At 36.9% G+C, this 21,929-nt stretch overlaps 1 protein-coding gene across 1 annotated transcript in view; it reads left to right on the top strand.

The window, feature by feature from the left end:
* Positions 1 to 21,929, top strand: part of THSD7A (thrombospondin type 1 domain containing 7A) — a 469,954-nt gene that overhangs the window by 191,122 nt on the left and 256,903 nt on the right. Inside the window, exon 2 of the mRNA XM_059396774.1 lies at positions 3,802 to 4,633. Within this exon, the coding sequence (XP_059252757.1) occupies positions 3,802 to 4,633 (832 nt within the window). The remainder of the gene's footprint in view (positions 1 to 3,801; positions 4,634 to 21,929) is intronic.

Genomic DNA, 21,929 nt, shown 5'->3' on the forward strand with positions numbered 1-21,929 from the left:
TTATCTAATGTTTTGAATATTAAGATCTAGAAATTAAATTTTCTCTTTTCTGAGCAGAATAGTTGCTGAGGGGCGCCTGGGTGGCTCAGTGGGTTAAGCCTCGGCCTTCGGCTCAGGTCATGGTCTCAGGGTCCTGGGATCGAGCCCTGCATTGGGCTCTCTGCTTGGCAGAGAGCCTGCTTTCCCCTTTCTCTCTGCCTGCTTCTCTGCCTGCTTGTGATCTGTCTGTCAAATAAATAAGTAAAATCTTTAAAAAAAGAATAGATGGTGAAATTCGTTCAAAAGCCAGCCATGAAAATTAAGACAGGATCAAACAGGTAGCAGAAGACAGGCAAAGTTCTGTACATCAGGGGCCAGAAAGTCAGTCTAATATGATAGGCAAACAGTTATTCAATCAGTTAGTTGAAATTGTGAAAACTATAATGTGAGAAACAAAAGGATATTCTGAAAATGTATAAAATGGGACATTTCCCTAATTTGGTGTTGGCAAACCATGGGTTTTCAAGTAACTATCATAACTTTTTTTTTTTAATAAACTTAGATATAAGCCCGGAGTTTGGGCTAAAGTTTGGTTTATAAGAGCTTAATATCTTTATCACTTCTTTTCTAAGGTAATTTCCAAACTTAATAGTTATGTAGTGTTAAGTTCCTCAAAGTTGTGGGGGATTGGTTTTGGTATGTGTCTTTTCCTTACTCAGCAATAACAGGCAGACTTGAAATAATTTGACACTTTGTTTCTAAGATTTCTGTAATAAAATATTAGTTTTCATCAATTAGTTAAAATATACACATTTACAGTAGTACCTAAATCTGTATAAAAAGTCCAATAAAATATTTTAAGTGCCAAATTTATAACTGTTGTAATTTTTTGTTGTTTTTAGTTTGAGGATAAAACCCCAGCTTCATGTATCATTGATATTAGCCATTCTGACAGGTGTGAGATGATATCTCATTGTAGTTTTGATTTGCCTTTCCCTGATGCTGAATGATGTTGAGCATCTTTTCATGTGTCTGTTGGCCAACTGGATGTCTTCTTTGGAGAAAATTGTGTTCATTTCTTTGGCCCATTTTTTGACTGGATTATTCATTTTTGGGGTGTTGAGTTTTTTAAGTTCTTTATATATTTTGGATACTAGCCCTTTATAAGGTATGTCATTTGCATAACTCTTCTCCCATTTTGTAGGTTACCTTTTACTTTTGGTAATTATTTCCTTTGCTGTGCAGAAGCTTTTTATCTTGATGAACTCCTAGTAGTTTATCTTTGTTTTCCTTTCCTTTGCCTCATGAGACCTCTCTAGTAATAAGTTGCTATGGCCATTGTCAAAGAAGTTACTCTCTGTGTTCTCCTCTAGGGCTTTTATGGTTTCAAGTCTCACATTTAGGTCTCAATCCTTTTTGAGTTTATTTTTGTGTGTGGTGTAAGAAAATGGTACAGTTTCATTCTTTTGTCTGGTTTTCCCAACACTGTTTGTCAAAGACTGGTTCTCCACCCTCCCCTGCCCCCCACTGGATATTTTTCCCTACTTTGTCAAAGATTAACTGACCATATAATTGTGGGTTCATTTCTAAGCTTTCTGTTCTGTTCCAGTGATCTATGTGTATGTACCATGTTGTTTTTTATCACTACAGCTGTGGAATATAACTTGAAGTCTGGAATTGTGATGCCTCCAACTTTGCTTTGCTTTTTCAACTTTGCTTTGCTTTGTTATTTACGGTCTTTTGTGGTTCCATACAAATTTTAGGATTATTTGCTCTAGTTCTGTGAAGAATGCTGGCAGTATTTTGATAAGGATTATATTAAATATGCAGATTGTTTTGGGTAGTAAAGACATTTTAACAATATTTGTTCTTCAAGGCCATGTGTATGGAATGCCTTTTCATTTCTTTCTGTCATCTTCAATTTCTTTCATCAATGTTTTACACTTTTCAGAATACAGGTCTTTCACCTATTTGGTTAGGTTGATGCCTAGGTATCTTGTGTTTTTTGGTACAATTATAAATGGATTGATTCCTTAATTTCTTTTTCTGCTGCTTCTATACATTATTGATGTATAGAAATTTCTATATGTTGATTCATATCCTGCAACTTTACTGAGTTCATGTATCAGTTCTAGTGGTTTTTTGGTGGAGTCTTTTGGGTTTTCTCTATGGGGTATTCTGTCATTTGCAGATAGGGAATGTTTGATGTCTTCCTTGCTGGTTTGGATGACTTTCATTTCTTTTTGTTGTTTGACTGCTGTGGCTATGACTTCCAGAGCTATGTTAAGTAGCAGTGGTGAGAGTGGACATCACTGTCTTGTTCCTGACTGTAGAGAAAAGGCTCTCAGTTTTTCCCCATTGAGGGTGACACTAGCTATGTTATTTCCTATATGACCTTTATTTTGTTGAGGTATGTTCCCTCTAAACTTACTTCAAAAATGTGGAGTAAGGGGAGCTCTCTTGCACTGTTGGTGGGAATGCCACTCTGGAAAACAGTGTATAGGTTCCTCAAGACGTTAAAAATAGAACTGCACTGCAAAGCGGCAATGGAACTACTAGATATTTGCCCAACAAATACAAAAATACCAATGTGAAGGGATACATGAACCCCAGTGTTTATAGCAGCATTATCTACAGTAGCCAGTTTATGCCAAGAGCCCAAATGGCCATTGTCTGATGAATGGGTGAAGATGTGGTGTATATCTACAATGTAATATTATTTAGCCATAAAAAAGAATGAAACTTGCCATTGGCAGCAACATGGATGGAGCTAGAGAATATTATGCTAAGTGAAATAAGTCAGAAAAGGACAAATACTGTATTATTTCATTCATATGTAGAATTAAGAAACAAAACAAATGAGCATAAGGAAAAGGAGAGAGAGAGAGAGAGAGGCAAACCAAGAAACAGATTCTTAACTCTAGAGAACAAACTGATGCTTACCACAAAGGGGGTCGATGGGGGGGATGGGTTAAACAGGTGATAAGGATTAAGGAGTGTACTTGTTATGATGATCACCAAGTATTATATGTAAGTATTGAATCACTAAACTGCACTCCTGAAACTAATATTACACTCTATATTAACTAAATGGAATTTAAATAAAAACTTTAAAAAGCCTAGTTTCTTAATAGTCCTAATCTGATTCATTAGTCAGCTCTCATAATTAGTATCAAATACTGGAAAAACAATAAAATATTAAGGAATTCTCCTGAATTGCATCTGGGATTTAGACTCTGAAAGACACTTGTATTTTGAAATTTAGACCTAATGGCATTTAGCTTGCTGCTAACTTGATGATCCAATATAAATGTACCTTTATATTCTGTGCCTAGAGTGGGAAATGAAGATTGTGGTTTTGTTTAAGCACAGTAGCCATGGGCTACAGAGTACTTAAGACTCTGCTGTCCTAAGTCCGGAGACTCATATGTGCACAGTCTCCATGCCCAGGGGGCCACTCCGTTAGCCTGCTGCTGACATGGATTCGATGCTTACAAGGCGGGGGTCCTGTGTTTTCACTGCTGCTGATTTCTGGTGTCCTTTATGAGCAAGGGTTCTCTATTTAAAATTAATTAAGAAAAGACCCAAAAGGACCCAAAATGAACTTGTCCCAGTGGTTACCTTATATAGACTCTCTGACACACTTCTCCTTTTGCAAAAATACTGAGTGCACATCATTACTTTCCGACACTCGTGTGCAGAGACCTACTTTATAACACTTCAGGGAAGTTAATGTACTAGATCTTGAGATGCCTTTCTGGAAAGTGAAATAACTTATGGCTTTCTTCCAATGGCACTGTTGACTCTTGTCTCATTTTTCAGGACCGTGGGGCCGGTGCATGGGAGATGAATGTGGGCCAGGAGGCATTCAGACCCGGGCCGTGTGGTGTGCTCACGTGGAAGGCTGGACGACGTTACATACTAACTGTAAGCCGGCCGAGAGACCCAGTAACCAGCAGATCTGTTTCAAAGTATGTGACTGGCACAAAGAGTTGTATGACTGGAGCCTGGGACCCTGGAATCAGTGTCAGCCCGTGATTTCCAAAAGCCTAGAGAAACCCCTTGAGTGCATTAAGGGGGAGGAAGGCATTCAGGTGAGAGAGATAATGTGCATCCAGAAAGAGAAGGACATCCCTGCAGAGGATATCATTTGTGAGTACTTCGAGCCCAAACCTCTCCTGGAACAGGCCTGCCTCATCCCCTGCCAGCAAGACTGCATCGTGTCAGAGTTTTCTGCCTGGTCTGAGTGCTCCAAGACGTGCGGCAGTGGGCTCCAGCACCGGACGCGTCACGTGGTAGCACCCCCCCAGTTTGGAGGTTCTGGCTGCCCAAACTTGACAGAGTTTCAGGTGTGCCAGTCCAGCCCCTGTGAAGAGGAAGACAACATGTACAGCTTGCACGTGGGTCCCTGGAGCTCGTGCTCGATGCCCCACTCAAGACAAGTGAGACAAGCAAGGAGACGTGGAAAGAATAAAGAGCGGGAAAAGGACCGAGGCAAAGGAGTGAAGGATCCAGAAGCCCGTGAACTTATTAAGAAAAAGAGAAACAGAAATAGACAGAACCGGCAAGAGAACAAATACTGGGACATCCAGATTGGATATCAGACCAGAGAGGTTATGTGTACTAACAAGACGGGGAAAGCTGCTGATTTGAGGTAACGTTTTATAGCCATTTAACTGGGGTATCTCTCTGTAAAGGCGTGGGCTACAGAGTACTTAAGACTCTGCTGTCCTAAGTCTGGAGACTCATATGTGCGTAATCTAGAATGAGCTACCCCCAAGTGTAACGTGATCTACTTTAAGACACTTAAGCTTTCGTGGGTTTCCTGACCTCCTTTCTGTTCTGCTCCTGGTTAGACATTGTACTCCTAGAGTTCATTTAAATGTTCCTGTCAAAGATCTGTAGCATGAGCTCTTCTCCACGAGATGGTACTACTTCTTTAGGTCAGTCGTGCTGTTTCCACCTACAATGGGGGAAAAAGAAAACCTACTTAGAAGCTAGAGTTTCCACCTACAATGGGGGAAAAAGAATCCCTACTTAGAAGCTAGGGATTTTGATGTCAGATACTTATTTTAGTGAGAACGAAGCACATCTCCAAGTTTATAGCATTTTCAACGTTACCCTATAAACAAAATCTAAACAACAACCCAGGGAGCTATACCTAAGAATAATTCTCTTTCACGTTTTTATAAAATGGAATAAATCTCCCTAGAGGAAAAAAAAGGAGGGGGGGGGGAACCAGAAGAAACTAAGGTAAGTAGACATTATTTAATCATGAGTAGTCTGGTTTAGAAAACATGTAATTAATTGGCTCATGTTCTACACAGAAATTATTTGTCAAGTGATCTCTGGGTAAATAATGACTATATTATGAAAGACTTTCTCATGTGTGATTTACTTGTTGTGAAAATATTCAGTGAGGATTATTCATTGAGGATTATCTAAAGGATATGATGTTCTCTGGATATTCTAAATTTTGCTCTTGGATAAGCCAGACCATCTGGGAGTGTCTTATCTGGATCATTTGCATAATTGGTTTTTCTGAACTATTTATGCAGTTACGATTTGGACTGAACTGAGTGAAATTATGGTAATATCACTCAGAATTTTATATCATCTTTATTGTAGAAATGACATTGAAAGTGTCATCTACTCCATCACACAGTCTGTTCTCTTGATTAAAAACACATAAGATAAATTTCACTGAAGGCCCAACCCGTGTGCTGCTGGTGAGCAGCTGGATTGCTTTCCTTATGGCCCTGGAAATGTTGAAACAGATCACATGTGCCTGTTTGGTTTGGCTCCTGGGAGCATGACTAGACTGTGTGGCAAGTAGGTTGCTTACTAACATACCCCACTGCTTCATCTTTTTTGCACCATGATTTTCCTTCACTCATTCTTGCCTAGTGATTTTGCCTAGTGATTTTGAAAGCTGGTTGAAAGCCTTTTTAGTGAAGAATATAGTTTAAAGAAATAAGTAAACAAATAAACAATTGATTGGTCTAGACAATAATTTCTCTCAGCATAGTGTTGCTCCGGTCACCATTTTTAGGTTATGTGCTAGTCCCTCCTCTCTTTGTACTTACACAGTTGTATTTTCTCTCAGCCACACAATAATCTGCTTTTTCTTCACGTAGTAACATCAGTCCAACTCTTTTCTTGGTCTCATTGTTGGTTACTTGATCTCCTGCCTTCACCCTCCAGGTTCCCTACAACTCAAGCTTTCATGTCTGTGTGTATGTTCACCGTGATTGTGTATCACGTGTGTTTTCATTTCAATTCCTGTTTTATTCTTTTCTGACTATCCTCATCCTGGTGATTTCCTCATCTCTTTTCCTCAAGTATTATGATTATATTAGTTACTTGGCTCCCACCAAGTAATTAAAGGAGCCTCCAAGGCAACTTGAGTTGTCTCCTGTTGTCACTGAGTTAACATGCTGTAGACATTTAATTTAATGTTGACCACTCAATTAAAAGTGTAATTAGGATAGTACCTACCACTGCATAGAGCCATAGAGCCTAATATTCCCATTTGGTTGTTTGAAATAAGCAAACACATTTAAAGATTTGTAGATCTTCTGTCACGTGCTTATATTCTATTCGAAATAAACCTAATATAACTTATTAGAGTATAGATTAAAATTTAAGTTGGTTGCTAATATTTCTTGCATTTAAGAATTATATATAATAATATATATGGATAAATACATATGATTAAGACAGTTAAAGGCTTAGTGAAGAGAGGTAAGAATCAGGTATTTTGACATAGGTGTTGCTCAAACATTGTACCATGTCAGTGAAGCTAGTGAAATAAAGAGTAAATGGTTAACACCAGCAAAGAAGAGAGCCACAGATCACAGACTTGATGATCAAATTTAGTCTTTCCCCTTATATCAGATTTAGAAGCAATTTTGTCATGTCAGTGGGTAAAAAAAAAAAAAAAAAAAATCATTTAATAGGGCTAAAAACATCTGTTAGAGTGACTGAATCAATTTAGCTAAATAAACCTAAGAATCTTAGAGAAGCAGTTCACAGGCAAATAAATATAACTGTTGCAGAATTACTGCGAGAACTTCCAAGTTTCAGATGATAGATCTGGCCTGCTTTTTTGCTTTCGAACAGACTGAAATCAATAATAATGAAAAACACAAATGAAAAGTCTGTTCTTTCTTGACAATAGGAAATAGAGTCTCAAACCACAAATGACAGAGATTTAGAGAATGTGGTGAAATTAAACCTAACCGAAGGAAGAAACTTAGGAGGTTGTTATATCTTTGCAACTTCTGCAAATGCTCAAACTCTCTGAGTAGCCTGGACTTCGTGAGGGCCAAGGCAATGATGTCTCTTTGTATGGCATGGTCTGTGTTAAAAGAAAGGGATATTGAAGCATCTTTGAGTTGGAAAACAGATGGCATGATGGGCAAGATTGAATAAGAAACTCACTATGCCATTACTGCCAAGAAATGGATTGATGGGTTGAGGGATTAAAATTTGATGACCAGCAGACGAGAATTCTTAATCCCTACATGTAACATGCCATGACACATAGGACTCTTCTATGAAGCTGTAAGTTTCAGCCAAACTTAGGTAGAATATTGCCCCAGGCCAAGAGTTGATATGAAAGCAATGACAAGCAGTTCTCCAAGAAACCAGAGATGGTAAAGGAAATATGGCATTTCTGAGCCAAAAACAGAAAGAAGAGCTAAGAAAATTGAATGATCTTAACTCATTAGTCAAATGCGTGATTTGCCTGAGCTCCTAAAAGAAATGGGGAGGAATGAGAAACAAGAAAAAGAAATGAAATTACATTAGAAGCAATAAAATGTGGGAAAATATCTTGTAAAGAGGAGTCAGTGATACAGAGAACAATTTGAGAACATCCAAGTAAATCGTCATTTTTAAAAAAATGATGGATATGGAAACAAGCAAGGGAGATCATTATATGAAAATGATGTTCTTGAAGATAGGACCAGAAAAATTATAACAGAAAAGGCAAATAACAACAACCCCCCCCCAACAAACATGTAATAGAAGACTTTCCTGAAATTAATACTTTAACCCATAGATTGAAATGGCACATGGGTCATATTCTTCTAGAAGAGGTTGCAATCATGTCCTCATGGAAGAGATGGTGTAGAATTATTATTATAAGGAAAGACATAGAGACCTCAGACTGAAAACCAGAGCAATACTGAAACTGTGAAACTCTAAAAGCATTAGTGTTGTTGTCAAAAATTAGAGAGGACAACACATTAACTCCACTCTTGGCTAACGCTAATGTCTAAGTACTAGTTAATGTAATTGAAAGAGAAAGAAATGAAAATTGGAAAGCAGGTAGATAACTTAAGATTTTTTCCCAATATTATAACTGTACACTGGAAAACTCAAGAGAATCAATTGAAAATAAAAACATTAAAATAACCCATGGGGTTATGGACACAAAAATAATATCAAACAATCAAGATATTTCCTAGATGCTTAATAATTAGGTAAACATTAATGGTGGAAACAGAAGATTAAAATATTACACTTACAAAAGTTAAAAAGACCGTAGACCATAGAGACCCTTAACCATAGGGAACAAACTGAGGGTTGCTGGAGAGGGAGGGGTAACTGGGTGATGGGCATTAAGGAGGGCACTTGATGTAATGAGCCCTGGGTGTTGTATGCAACTGATGAATCACTAAATTCTACCCCTGAAAGTAATAAAACACTATATGTTAACTAACTTGAATTTAAATAAAATTTTTAAAATACTTTTTAAAAAACTAAAAAAGACAAAGAAATCTATAAATACACCTAACTATAGAAGTTCTGCACAGAACACCAGACTTAGAAACATAAAAATGATGTATGTCTGTACCAGTTGTCCCAATATTGTTACTGTAAAATTTATAAGGGAAAAATAAGCATATCAGAAAGACCACAAAATTTTTGAAAAGTAAAAATAGAAAGCACTAATGTCCCAAGATAAATGTATTTTATTCTATAAAAATAGTAATAACAAATTCATGTTCTTACATGAATAATCAGATCAAGCGAAATGGGGTCTAGAAATAAGATCTGCAAAATCCTATAAAATGTTGTTTATGGTGAAGGAACATTTCCAATTTGGAGGGAAATTAATTAATTTGCTTTTTCGGGGGGCAGTTGCTTTGCCATGTAAAGGAATGAGAAGATACAGATATATATATAACTATATCTGTATCTATATATCTATATCTATCTATCTATCTATCTCTAATCATATGCCTTTGACACTTGTTATACCAAAGCAAAGCCCTGGTGTATATTCATTACTTAAATTTTGTTTCTATAATATTAAAAGAAAAGGTAAAATTTTTAAAACCTTAAATAAGGACCCTTGAGGGTACAGAATGCAGAGATCATGTAGTAATTATATTTTTGAAAAGTAAATTTTGCTCAAGAAAAATATGAGTGAAGTTAAAACCCAAGTTAGCAAACTGAGAAAAAATATTTGGGCATATAATTGGCAAAGAGCTCATTTTCTTAATACATAAGCAGTCATAATATTGAGAAAAAGATCAAAATCTAATTGAAAATAAACAGAGGATCAAGACAAATGAAAAGGTTAGTCACACTCTGGTAGAAAATATTTGTGATAAAGGACTGGCATTCAAAACAAAGAAAGAACTCTTAAAACTCAACAATAAGAAAACAACCTGATTAGAGCGATAAAGGACTGGAATCTAAATTATACAAGGACTGGTATCCAAAATATACTGAAAACTTAAAACTCAGTGATTTAAAAAAAAAAAAAAAAAAGCCTGATTTTTAATTCCATCAAAGACCTTCACACCTCACCAAAGAGGATCTACAAATGGCAAATAAGCATATGAAAATATACTTTATATCATAGGTCATCAGGGAAATACACATTAAAACAACAGAGAGATACTATTACACACCTGTTAGAGTTACCAAAATCTAAAACACTGGCAACACTGAATTCTGGGGAGAATGAAACAGGAACGCTTGTTCATTGCTGGTGGGAAAGCAGAGTAAGAGGTTATAGCCGTTTTGTAAGCTAGCTTGGCAGTTTCTTACAACACTAAACGCACTGCTTACCATATGAGCAATTGTGCTCAGTGATATTTACCTAAAGGAACTGAAAACTTATATCCACACAAATATCTACACAGAGACGTTTACATAACAGCTTTATTCCTAATTGCCAAAACTTGAAGGCAACCAAGAGGTCCTTCAAAAGATGAATCAATAAACTGTAGCACATTCAGATAATGGAATATTATTCAGTGTTAAAAAAAAAAACAACAGTGACCTATCAAGCCATGGAAAAATATGGAAGAAATTAAATGCTAAGTGAAAGAAAAGGCTACATCCTGTATGATTCCAACTGTATGGCATTCTGGAAAAGGCAAAACCCTGGAGACAGTGAAAAGAATAGTAGCGTTGACAGGGCTTAGGTAGTGGGAGAGATGAACAGAGGGAACACAAAGGATTTTTTTTTAGGGCAATGAAACGACTCTGTATGTTATTGTGATAGATATATGCCCTTGTACTTTTGCTCAGAGCCATAGAATTTCAAATGCCAAGAGTTAACTGTGGTGTCAACTAAGGTCTCTGAGTAATAATGATGTATTAACGTAGGTCCCATCTAGCGAGTGACGTTGATGATCGGGAGGCTCTGAATATACAAAGGTAGGGGTTTTATAGGAACTCTCTGTACTTTGCCCTCAGTTTTGCTGTGAACCTATAACTGCTCTAAAAATTAAAATCGATTAAAATCAGCAAAGGATAGTTTCAGTTCACGGAAAATATGCTAATCCTCAATCACAATTAAATACAAAAAAAGTTTAATCCCACTTTCACCTATCAGATTAGTAAATAAAAATGTTTAATAATGTGTCAGGGATCACTAAGATAGCCTCCAGTTTTGATAATTCACTAGAGGGACTCACAGGATTCAGCATATAGTTAGAGTTATGGCTGAGATTCATCACAGTGAAAGGATATAAAGCAAAAGCATAAAGAAACATGTGTAGCCAGAGAAGTCTGGAGGAAATGGTATGAGGTTCCCCTGGAAATTTGGAGCTTCCAGGGTACTCATCAGGTGGAAATTCATAGCCTAGACTTAATCCCTCCAATGAAGAGTTGCAGCAAATTGTGCAACGCATTATCTGCTAGGGTAGTTTATTAGAGTCTCAGGGTTCCAAACTTTTATTGGGGGAGAGGGTTGATCACATAGGAACCCTATGCCTAGGGTTTTGCATATGCCTAGCATATGCAAAAATCCCAAACTCCCAGAAGGAAAGCAAATATTCACTGTAAACCACATTGTTTATACAAACAAATTAAGCATAATGAACTGCTTTATCATTTAGAGCAGTTTTCTCATTTAGAGAACATTTTTTTTTCTTTCATTTAGAGAACATTTTTTAAAAATATTTTATTTATTTATTGGGCAGAGATCACAAGAAGGCAGAGAGGCTGGCAGAGAGAGAGGAGGAAGCAGGCTCCCTACTGAACCGAGAGCCCGATGTGGGGCTCGATCCCAAGACCCTGGGATCATGACCTGAGCTGAAGAGAGGCTTAACCCACTGAGCCACCCAGGTGCCCCTAGAGAACATTTTTTTATCAGTGTAGAGAACTGTTTACCAGTTAAGTTCCCAGATGCTGCCAAGGGCCAACCCTGAAAGCAGGTCCTTCTAAGGATAGAAGTCTGAGACTTGGTATTTTACTAATAATAGTATTTCATATTGGGGTGCCTGGGTGGCTCAGTGGGTTAAAGCTTCTCCCTTTGGCTCAGGTCATGATCTCAGGGTCCTGGGATCGAGCCCTGTATCGGGCTCTCTGCTCAGCTTGGACTCTCTGCTCAGCGGGGAGCTTGCTTCCCCCTCTCTGTCTGCCTAACTCAGCCTACTTGTGATCTCTCTCTCTCTGTGTCAAATAAATAAATAAAATCTTTAAAAAAAAGTAATAGTATTTAATATTAAAGAATTGAAAGCAGACATATTCTTGGGGGGCAAAAATTAATACAACCTATTTGAAAAATAATTTTGCAATATGTATCAAAATGTCAAAAGGACATTACCTTTGTTAGTGATATTATGAATTTCTTCTAGATAATATGTACAACTCTCACAGTAGCATGATTTAATATAGCAAAACAATCTAAATTCCACCAATAAAAGGACTAGTTAAATCATGGTACTTCCCTGTATGGAATGTGTAGTTATTAGCCAGTGAAGTGTGTATCAGGGCTTTTATAACAAATTACCATTGAATAGTGACTTAAAAACAACAGTTATTTATTTCTCATTGTCCCAAAGGCTTAGAAGTCCAAGATCAAGGTGCCAGCAGATTCGCTGTCTGCTGAAAACTCTATTCTGTGTTGTAGACTCCTGGCTTTTCCTTGTACCCTTGCATGGCACAGAGTGCGAGAGAGCTCTCTAGGGTTCCTTTATGAGGGTACTAATCCATACACGAGGGCTTACCTTGTGACCTGATCCCCCCTCAAAGGCTCTACCTTCTCATACTATCACATTAGGGGTTCAGATTTCAAAATATGAATTTTGGGGGGACACACACATTCAGCCCAATCCAGTAATCGATTTCTAAATGAACATGAAAGAGTAAAGGTAGTTTTATTCCACTGTCTTGCCCTCACCAGAAATGCCATTAAAAGAAGCACATCTATGTATGGTTTAAAAAAAAAAAAAAAATGAAAGGGGAAGAAATCTAGGACTTGAGGCATGAAAGAGATTCCTTTATAGTAATTGGGCTACAATCCTGAAAGGCTCATTCAAGGCCATCGGGGATGGGTGGGAGGAAAGCGCAGACGTACTACGGGGAATGTGGAGGAAGGTCCTTTAAGAGCCAGTTCCTCACCCCAGAATCACAGCGGAAGTGTAGCTGGAGAGTAATTCAGCCAGAATGTAACTTCCCAGGTCTCCTGACTGAGAGAAGCTGTCAAAGGTGAGGTGAAGAAGAAAGGGGGTAGAGGAGGCAGATGTCTCTAAATTGCAACAGCGTAAGCCTGAGATTTAATGCTTTACTAGGAGCCTCCCTCACCTCTGGAAAGTTTAGCTGTCCCAGATCACCTCTTCCTGAAATGAAGTCCTGCATCTGCATATCAAAGACATAACATGTTTCAGGAAGAACTATAAAATCTGCTGTAAATAATGCAAGAAACATTTAGTGAAAGTCATGCCTACTTTGGAAAGTATCTTCCATTTGAATATGCCTTGTTTTGTTGTGCTGCTTAACAAAGGCAATTAATTGTAACTATAAATCCAGTGGAAACACTGCCAGGAAGTATGGGAAATTCCACTTGGTACATTCCTGAGGGAATAAGACAGAATTGGGATCTAAAACAGATTTCTGTTGGCTAAGCCAAAACAAAAAACAAACAGAAAAAAAAACAAAACACACATCTACCTATGCAGTTTCTAGATAACTCAATAAAGCAGACATTTATTTTAGGCACAAATATATAAGGGCAAAAAACAACTAGGTCTCGTAAATACAGTCAACTGACCTTTGACAAAGGAACAAAGACAATATAATTTTGCAACGAGAGTTTCTTCCACAAACAGTGCTGAAATAAGTGAATACATGCACATACACAAGTCTAGACACAGACCTAAATAACCTTCAAAAAATGAACTCAAAATACATCATAGACCTAATACAAAAGGCAAAACTACCGTAAAACTTATAGAAGGTAACATAAGAGAAAATGTAGATGACCTTGGGCATGATGATACCTTTTTAGATACAACACAAAAGATGATCTGTGAAAGAAATAATTGATAAATTGTGCTTCATTAAAATTAAATGCTTCTGCTCTGCAAAAGACAATGTCAAGAGAATGACAAGCCACAGACTGAGAATATATTTGCAGAAGACTCATCTGATTAAAGACTGTTATCCAAAATATACAAACAACTCTTAAAACAGAACAATAAAACAACCTGATTAAAAAGTGGATCAAGGACTGTAACCTCACCAAAGACAAAATTCAGCTGCTAAATAAGCATATGAAGAAATGCTCCACATTGTAGGTCATCAGGGAAATACATATTAAAACAATGTGATACCAAAACACACCTGGTAGAATAGCAAAAATGCAGAACACTGGCAATACCAGATCCTGGTGAGGTTGTGAAGCCACAAGAATGAATATTGCTGGTAAGAATGCAAAATGGTACAGCCACTTCAGTTTGGAGGCTTCTTATAAAACCAAACATACTTCCATATCATCCAGCAATTACACCCCTACACATTTACCCAAAGGAACTGAAAACTTTCATCCACCCAATATCGACACAGTGTTACCAGGTGTTAGGAGAGAGAAATGAATAGGGGGTGCATGGATGGCTTTAGGGGAGTAAAAATAGTCTGAAGGATATTATCATGACGGATATATGCCATTATATATTTATGCAAACTGGTAGAATATACAACCCCAAAGTTAACTATAATCTAAATCATAGATTTTGATTGATTATGGTGTTTAAGTGTAGCTGCATCCTCGGTAAAAAATGTACCTTTCAAATGAGTGATGATTTCAAATGTGAAATGGGAAAGTTCTGCAAGTGGGACAGAGAGTGTGTGGGAAATCTCTATACCTTCCTCTTAATTTTGTTGTAAATCTAAAACTGTTCTTTAAAAAAAAAAAAAAAAACCTCTTAAAAGGCAACTGGCTAAGATATGAAGAGAAGAATAGTCTAGTATCCCAAGAAAAATGGACACATTGGAGTGTTTTTCTATCATTTTGTTATCAATTATGTCTTTTCTTCTTAAGTCTTTCTATAAATTCAGTCTTAGTACTTTAGATAGTAGTGAGTAATGCTCGGAAGGCTCTCTGCATTTTTTTTTCTAAACTCATACTTTTCTGGCATACCCTTTCATCTTCAAAATTATATCTGTTAAGATAAAATTGTATTTCCTCTCGACACATTCTCTTTGTGCCTAACTCCTAGTTTACTTTAGAATACGAGCTGTCAACTACTCCATCTTTCCCTTTAAGGTGAACATAAAGCTACTAACTTTATAATAGTAAAATAAATAAATAAAACAGTACAACCCCTAAAAACCTGGCTGATTCCACAAGAGATAATTCAACAAGTAATAGATAATTACGAGAAATAAGTAATAAAATAGGAAAACCTTTATATCCATGGCTTCATGATGTTGAACAAGACATCTAAACTTTATTATCATGAATAAATATGTGTAAAGCGAGTCAGTGATGAGTGGGGGTAAGAGGGAGTCAAAATATCTCTGAAAGCCTTACACATTTTGTGATTCCTAAGAACTCTGAACCAAAACCATACCTAGAATTGTGGATATGAAATCCCATGTATCTTTCTTGGCAGAAATTTAATTAATTTTGACATGTTCTAGAAATCTGGTCAAATGGAAGCATCAGAGCGAATATAGAACAGGACAGCTCTCAGTCTTGAAAGTAATGGCACAGTATTTTCTCCAAGCATGTACTGCGGAGTTCCTGGGGCCCGTTCCCAGAGGACGACCCAAGGAATCATTGAGCTTGCAAATCTTAATTCTAACCTTACCAAAAAGAAGGGAGTAAATTGCCCACTATTTAAAGTAATACTGATTACTTTTAGGTTATTCAGAATCCATTTATAAAATTACTACTTCTCTTGCATAAATAACAGGCTTTTAGATTAAAAGACTTTCTGTAACATTGAAAGTGTCGATTTGCCTGCCAGAGGCTCACCATCGTTTTTCATAAGCTCACCCCAGCTTCCTGCTGGCGGTGGCTGGCTGAAGAAATAGAGTCCATGTGCCCACCTTCTTTTGTAGATGGTATATAGCTATCAGAGGTTTATGGCTTTGCTCATCTCAAACTGAATTGCTGGCTGGGCACTGGTAATGCATTTGTGCTTAGAGAGCCACTCAGCCCTTCTAGATGCTGCTGTGTGCCTTCTAGATGTGCTGTGTCTAGATGAGGCTCGTCCCAGAGCGGTACCTTAAAAAAGCTTCCTGCTTCTCTTCTTTCTGGTTGGATGCTACCCATAGGAGGCAGCAACAGGTTATAAGAAAGTGGGAAGAGAGGAGTTGAGTATATATTCCTGTCTTTTTGGGTCAACTGGTGACCGAGTTCTTCTCACAAAAGGCTACGGCCCCTCTCAAGCAGCTCTGCCCTGCAACTCTAGGTGTGTATCACATTTCGGTAAAATCTTTTTCCTTGGTCCCTTACCACTTTGGGGTTATAATCTTCCCAGACTTGCTAGCCCCAGGGTGCTCCACCGTCTGTCGGTAATTTCTCTGAACACTACCCATACTTGTTAATAATCCTTTTATTAAACTCTTCTCATTTAACCCTTGTGACTTTGCAATCTGTTTTCTGCTGACCCTGATGGATGTAACAGCTATACTAGAGTACAGTGTCAAGAGTCAGAGAATGACTTCTATGTCTGTCACTGCTATTATGTATTAACAAATTAATTATGCATTTCTTTAGTTATTTACTTTTCTGCTCAACAAAGTATAAGACATCAAGACTTTCTACGTACTGGAATATATAGATTGAAAGAATATAAAAGCAGAGACCCTAATCTCAAGGACCTGTACTTTGCTATGGAAAGAGTGACACAAAAAAGCAATAAATTATTACATGTGTGATCTTATGTCTATAGAGAGGGTTTGTACAAGTGATAACCTAGGCAAGTTCTTCCTGGAAGGAGGCTGATAGGATCAGAAATGGCCTCATGGAGGAAATGCTGCTAAGTTTAAGGATCAGTAGATAGGCCTGAGAGAGGGGAGGATAATGGAAGAGAAATAGGAACAGCAAGAACAAAGGCCCTGAGGTTTGCATCAGTAGTGATTCATTGAGTGTTGGTGTGATGTACACATATCAATCACACGTTGAGAGACTTTCCTGTAAGGAATGAGAAGCTAGATGTAGCTAAGAAAAGCCAGGCCAATCTTGGAGGTCCAGCTTAAGTGTTTAGATTTTATGTCTTATGGATTAGCCATTTCCACAGTTATTAGAAACAGTGCTTTCAGTGCACTTCTATATAGGTAACATTTATTTATAAATTCCTGCATGGTTAAAAAAGTATGTATACAACTAAAAATCATAATAATTAAAACTAAGTATAAGAAAAAGAAATAAAGAAACAATACTAATATTTTGTTAATCATTATGGCTTTGCATTATCTTTACCTAAAATCTTAAGGGAAACCATGAAGAGTTGCATTATTAGCAGTAGTGATTTTTAGTCTAATATACACTTTTTATAAAAATATATTTTATATAAATATATTTTATATATGTTATATGATGTACTAATACAAAATATGAACATATTTATAAATATATATAGTTTTATATATAAATAAAATATACTTTTTATATTGGTCAGTGGAGTTTCATGAATAGGATTACCATGTTATATGCATATTATAATTAACCAATAAACAGTGATTAACTAGGCAGTTACTACATGTCCAACATTGGCCAGGTTCACAATTAACTTTGCACTTAAATAAAACATAATTTTTATATGGAAATATTTTGAAAAGATCACTGTATATAAAATAAGCAGGTATTATTATTCCTGTTTTATAGATGGCAAAGTTGAGCATCAGAGGTTTTAAGTAACTTGCCCAAGACAAGACCCAAAGCAGAGGGCAACAAAGAAGACTTGAGCAGCGTGGCCTGGCTGTTGTGTACACGAGCACCATGTGCTGTCCTGCATGCTTTGGCAGAAGGCAGTTCACACGAAAACATTTCTAGTAGGAAGCTTAGGCTCAGTCTCAGCAGATAAGGACATATTTCAGAAATTGAGGTACATCCATTTTTGAAATAGGCTTCTTGCAACCTTTTGTTTTAGGAGAGACTACTTCTTTGGATCTGATCTGATTATCATCTCAAATACCCCCCCACACACACCTTTTTATAATAAGGCTGATTCATAGCAGACATGTCAGTCTTCCCTTTTAATTTTTTTTTTTTTTTTGCATCTTCCCAGGAAGTGCCCCATTTAGATTACAAAGCAAAGAGAAGCAAAGCATACAGTTCCCTGGAATCAGTAAAAAGGGAGCACATATATTTTCATGCTCCTACCAGAAGTGTTCCCATTCACTTCACAATAGTAGAGCAATGGGACTGTCAGAGCAGATGCCAATAACTCTATGTGCAGTCTCACTAAACCAGCATTACAATCTGAGATGCTGCTCTCATCAAAATTTTATAAAGCAGAGAAAGCTTGTCTTCTGCACTTTATTCAGCATCCCACACTGACTGCATGACATTTTTCTATTCACACTTGGGTTTATGCACGCCTCCCATTCTGATCTGTTTACCTACGGTAGTACCTAAGTTTATTTATATTTCCTCCTGCTCTTTGCCTCAACCTAATTTCATGCCTTGAATAGAAGATTTCTTTTCAGTGCTGCACTTAAAACCACAAAACTGATTATTTATATTAGGGTAGGCCTCACATTTCATTTAAAAACTACATTTTGTTGTATTTGGAAAGTTATGGTATCTACTATGTCAGGAAATACTGTATATATATATATATATGTGTGTGTGTGTGTGTATGTGTGTGTGTGTGTATATACACATATATATGACATAGTAGTATATATATATATGACATAGTATATATATATACGTATGTATATATGTATATATACATACGTATATATATATACATACGTATATATATATATATATACGTATGTATATATATATATATATACATATACATACGTATATATATATCCTATCTAACAACAGTAGGTGATTGCTACATAAGCTACTTCATCAAAGACAGACACAATATTAGCCATTCTGTCTCCCACTCAACTAAGACAATTTTTGGCTACCATCAGTTCCCAGTAAATGTTTGTTCAAGTATGAAAAGTGAGTCTTTCCATTTTAGAAATTGAGCCTTTTGGTGAATAATGGAGGCTACTGGGAAAACGGATACTTAGGCAGGTTATGAAGAATGCAACTGAAACATGCTAGGACAGATAAATCCTATTCACCTAAGAGAATATAGGATATGGATATTAGCTCCATTCATGAGATAAAGTTGAAAATGTATTTTACTATTACTGTGCCTGGTTAGCACTGAACAATAGTTACTAGGTAATTAAATAAAATATATTTTCTATATAAAATCATAAAATGTATAATTTTTGTTAAGGTTCTATTTATTTATTTGACAGAGATCACAAGTAGGCAGAGAGGCAGGCAGAGAGAGAGAGGGGGAAGCAGGCTCCCCACTGAGCAGAGAGCCCGATGCAGGGCTTGATCCCAGGACTGTGAGATCATGACCTGAGCCAAAGGCAGAGGCTTAACCTACTGAGCCACCCAGCTGCCCCTAAAATGTGTAACTTTTTAAGGAGAAATCACATCTATCTTCTTTTTTTTTTTTTTTTAAAGATTTTATTTACTTATTTGACAGAGAGAAATCACAAGTAGATGGAGAGGCAGGCAGAGAGAGAGAGAGAGAGGGAAGCAGGCTCCCCGCTGAGCAGAGAGCCCGATGCGGGGCTCGATCCCAGGACCCTGAGATCATGACCTGAGCCGAAGGCAGCGGCTTAACCCACTGAGCCACCCAGGCGCCCCTACATCTATCTTCTTTGCTATCGTAAATGCACTCCAGTAGTTTCTGAGCATTCGTCTGTTTAGTTTAACCTTTGGTACGTTTATAAACATCTTTATTTACGTTGTCCCTTACTCCTGTTTTTATGTCTTGAAGCCACTAAACTGTTTAGTCACAACTATCAAGTAACTGCCACCAAAGATGGCAAACTAAAGGCTACTATTGTCAATGTTTACCTATAAACTTCTAACACATTCTCTCTCTCTTTTTTTAATTTTATTTTAACACATTCTCTTGAATATCCTGTCACTCTGACCACCAGAGTCACTTCCTACATCCTATGGCACATTGGTCTCTCTCATCGTGCCTGGGCTCTCTTCACCTCTCCTGTAGCTCTCTGTCTCACCCACAGGAGTATTTTTGGTTTAAATGATGGCCTGCCATTCAGCAAGTGAACAAAAGGAAGCTCTTAGGTAGTGTTTTAAAACTTGAAATTAAAGGAACATATTGGGGACCAGGGACCAATCGTAAGTCAAATTGTAGATACCACTGTTTAGTCTTCCTTCACATAAAGTTTAAATAGAGTCCTTCCCAATTTCCTCACTTTTCCTCTGAGCCTTATTAATATCTTCCATTTGATTGTTCTAAGTTTAACTTTCTTTCTTGGGCCTGTGTGAGAGCAGATTTCCATGAGCTGGCACTCCCTTGAGCAGCCTGGGTACTGTTTGGGGCAGTGACCTTGCATCTCCCTAATAGCAATTGTGATCTCACCCATTGTTCTCATGTATTTGCTGGAATTCTGCCACTTCTTTGTGGGTAGTACTGAGACTCCCTCAGACTGGAATATAACAAGAAGGGATTTAAATAGGAGGAAATGCTTTCAAAGGGGAAAAAAAGCCCACGTAGGATAAGGAATTGAATAAATTATTAATGCAGCATTTGTACAACCTAATTAAGAATATGCTCACTCATTTAGCATCTACTAATATATTGTATTGGTCATTGTGTGTGTTTTATTACTTTCTTAAAATTATTGCTTACATATTAGGCATGATTTTAACCCTCTACTCATACTTGGACTTTGCTATTTCTTTATTTTCCTAATCTTGTATCATCTTATTATAGGGTGATTACCTGCTGTTTCCCCCACAGTGTCTTTGAGAGGTATTTTCTTCCCTATTTAGAATAAATATGTGGTCAGTGATACTAGATTTTAAAAGTTGTGACCAGGGAAATTTTGACTAGTGGTGGCATTTATCAGGACAGCAAATGAATTGTGAATGAGCCAAGTAACTGTGCCGTGCCTCATACAAGAAGCCATTGTACTGAAAAGATCTTGCAATGTTGGTACAATCATGTACAGTGTAGTGCGGTGGAAAAAACAAGCAGATTTTTGAAGAAGAAAAATCAGTTGTGACTACTGATAGCTAAGATTGCATTAATTTTCTTCTTTGGTTTAAGAAAGAAAAGCTTTCAAAAAGCTGCTCCTAGCCATAAATCAGACCACTAACTGACTTGTTTATGAATATGCATGTCCTCTTTTTGGTAGGTGAATAGGAGTAGAGACAGGAAAAGACATATATTGTAAGTCAAGAATAAGAACTATGAATTTCTCAGAAATTATTTTCGGCAGTATGATATTTGAATACTTTTGGATTCCATCCAAGATACGGTATACTAATACATTTTGGATATCATACAGATTTTCAAAGTTTTTATTAAAAATGCAGCTTTCTGGCATGTAAAATTGCTGTGTAAATTGAGAATGGCTGAGCAAAATGGGAAATTTTTTAGTGTTTTTTCAATTTTTTTTTTTAAGTTCTTATTTTAATCCAGTATGGTTAAAGTGTTATTTTAGCTTCAGATGTATAATATAGAGATTCAGCAACTCTATACATTACTTAGTGCTGATCATAACAAGTGTACTCTTTAATCCCTATCACCTATTTCATGCTGGCCCCCTACCCGCTGTAACCATCAGTTTGTTCTCTATAGTTTAGAGCCTAAAAATGCATAAAGTCTGTTTTGGGGTTGTCTCTCTGTCTCTTTCTCTTTTTCTTTGTTTTGTTCTGAAATTTCACATATGAGTGAAATAGTGAAATCATGTGTCATTTGTCTTTCTGTGAACCACTTATTTCATTTAGCATGATACTGTCTGGTTCCATCCATGTTGTTGCAAATGGCAAGGTACCATTCTTTTTAATGACTGAACAGTATTCCCCCCCATATGTGTGTGTGTGTGTGTCTGTGTGTGTGTGTGTGTCTGTGTGTGTGTATAGGCATATATACATGTGTATATATATGTGTGTGTGTATTCCACATATTCTTTATCCATTTATTGATTCACACTTTGGCTACTTCCATAATTTCGCT

The sequence above is a fragment of the Mustela nigripes genome, chromosome 4 (genome assembly GCF_022355385.1).
Source record: "Mustela nigripes isolate SB6536 chromosome 4, MUSNIG.SB6536, whole genome shotgun sequence".
NCBI classification, from domain to species: Eukaryota; Metazoa; Chordata; class Mammalia; order Carnivora; family Mustelidae; genus Mustela; species Mustela nigripes.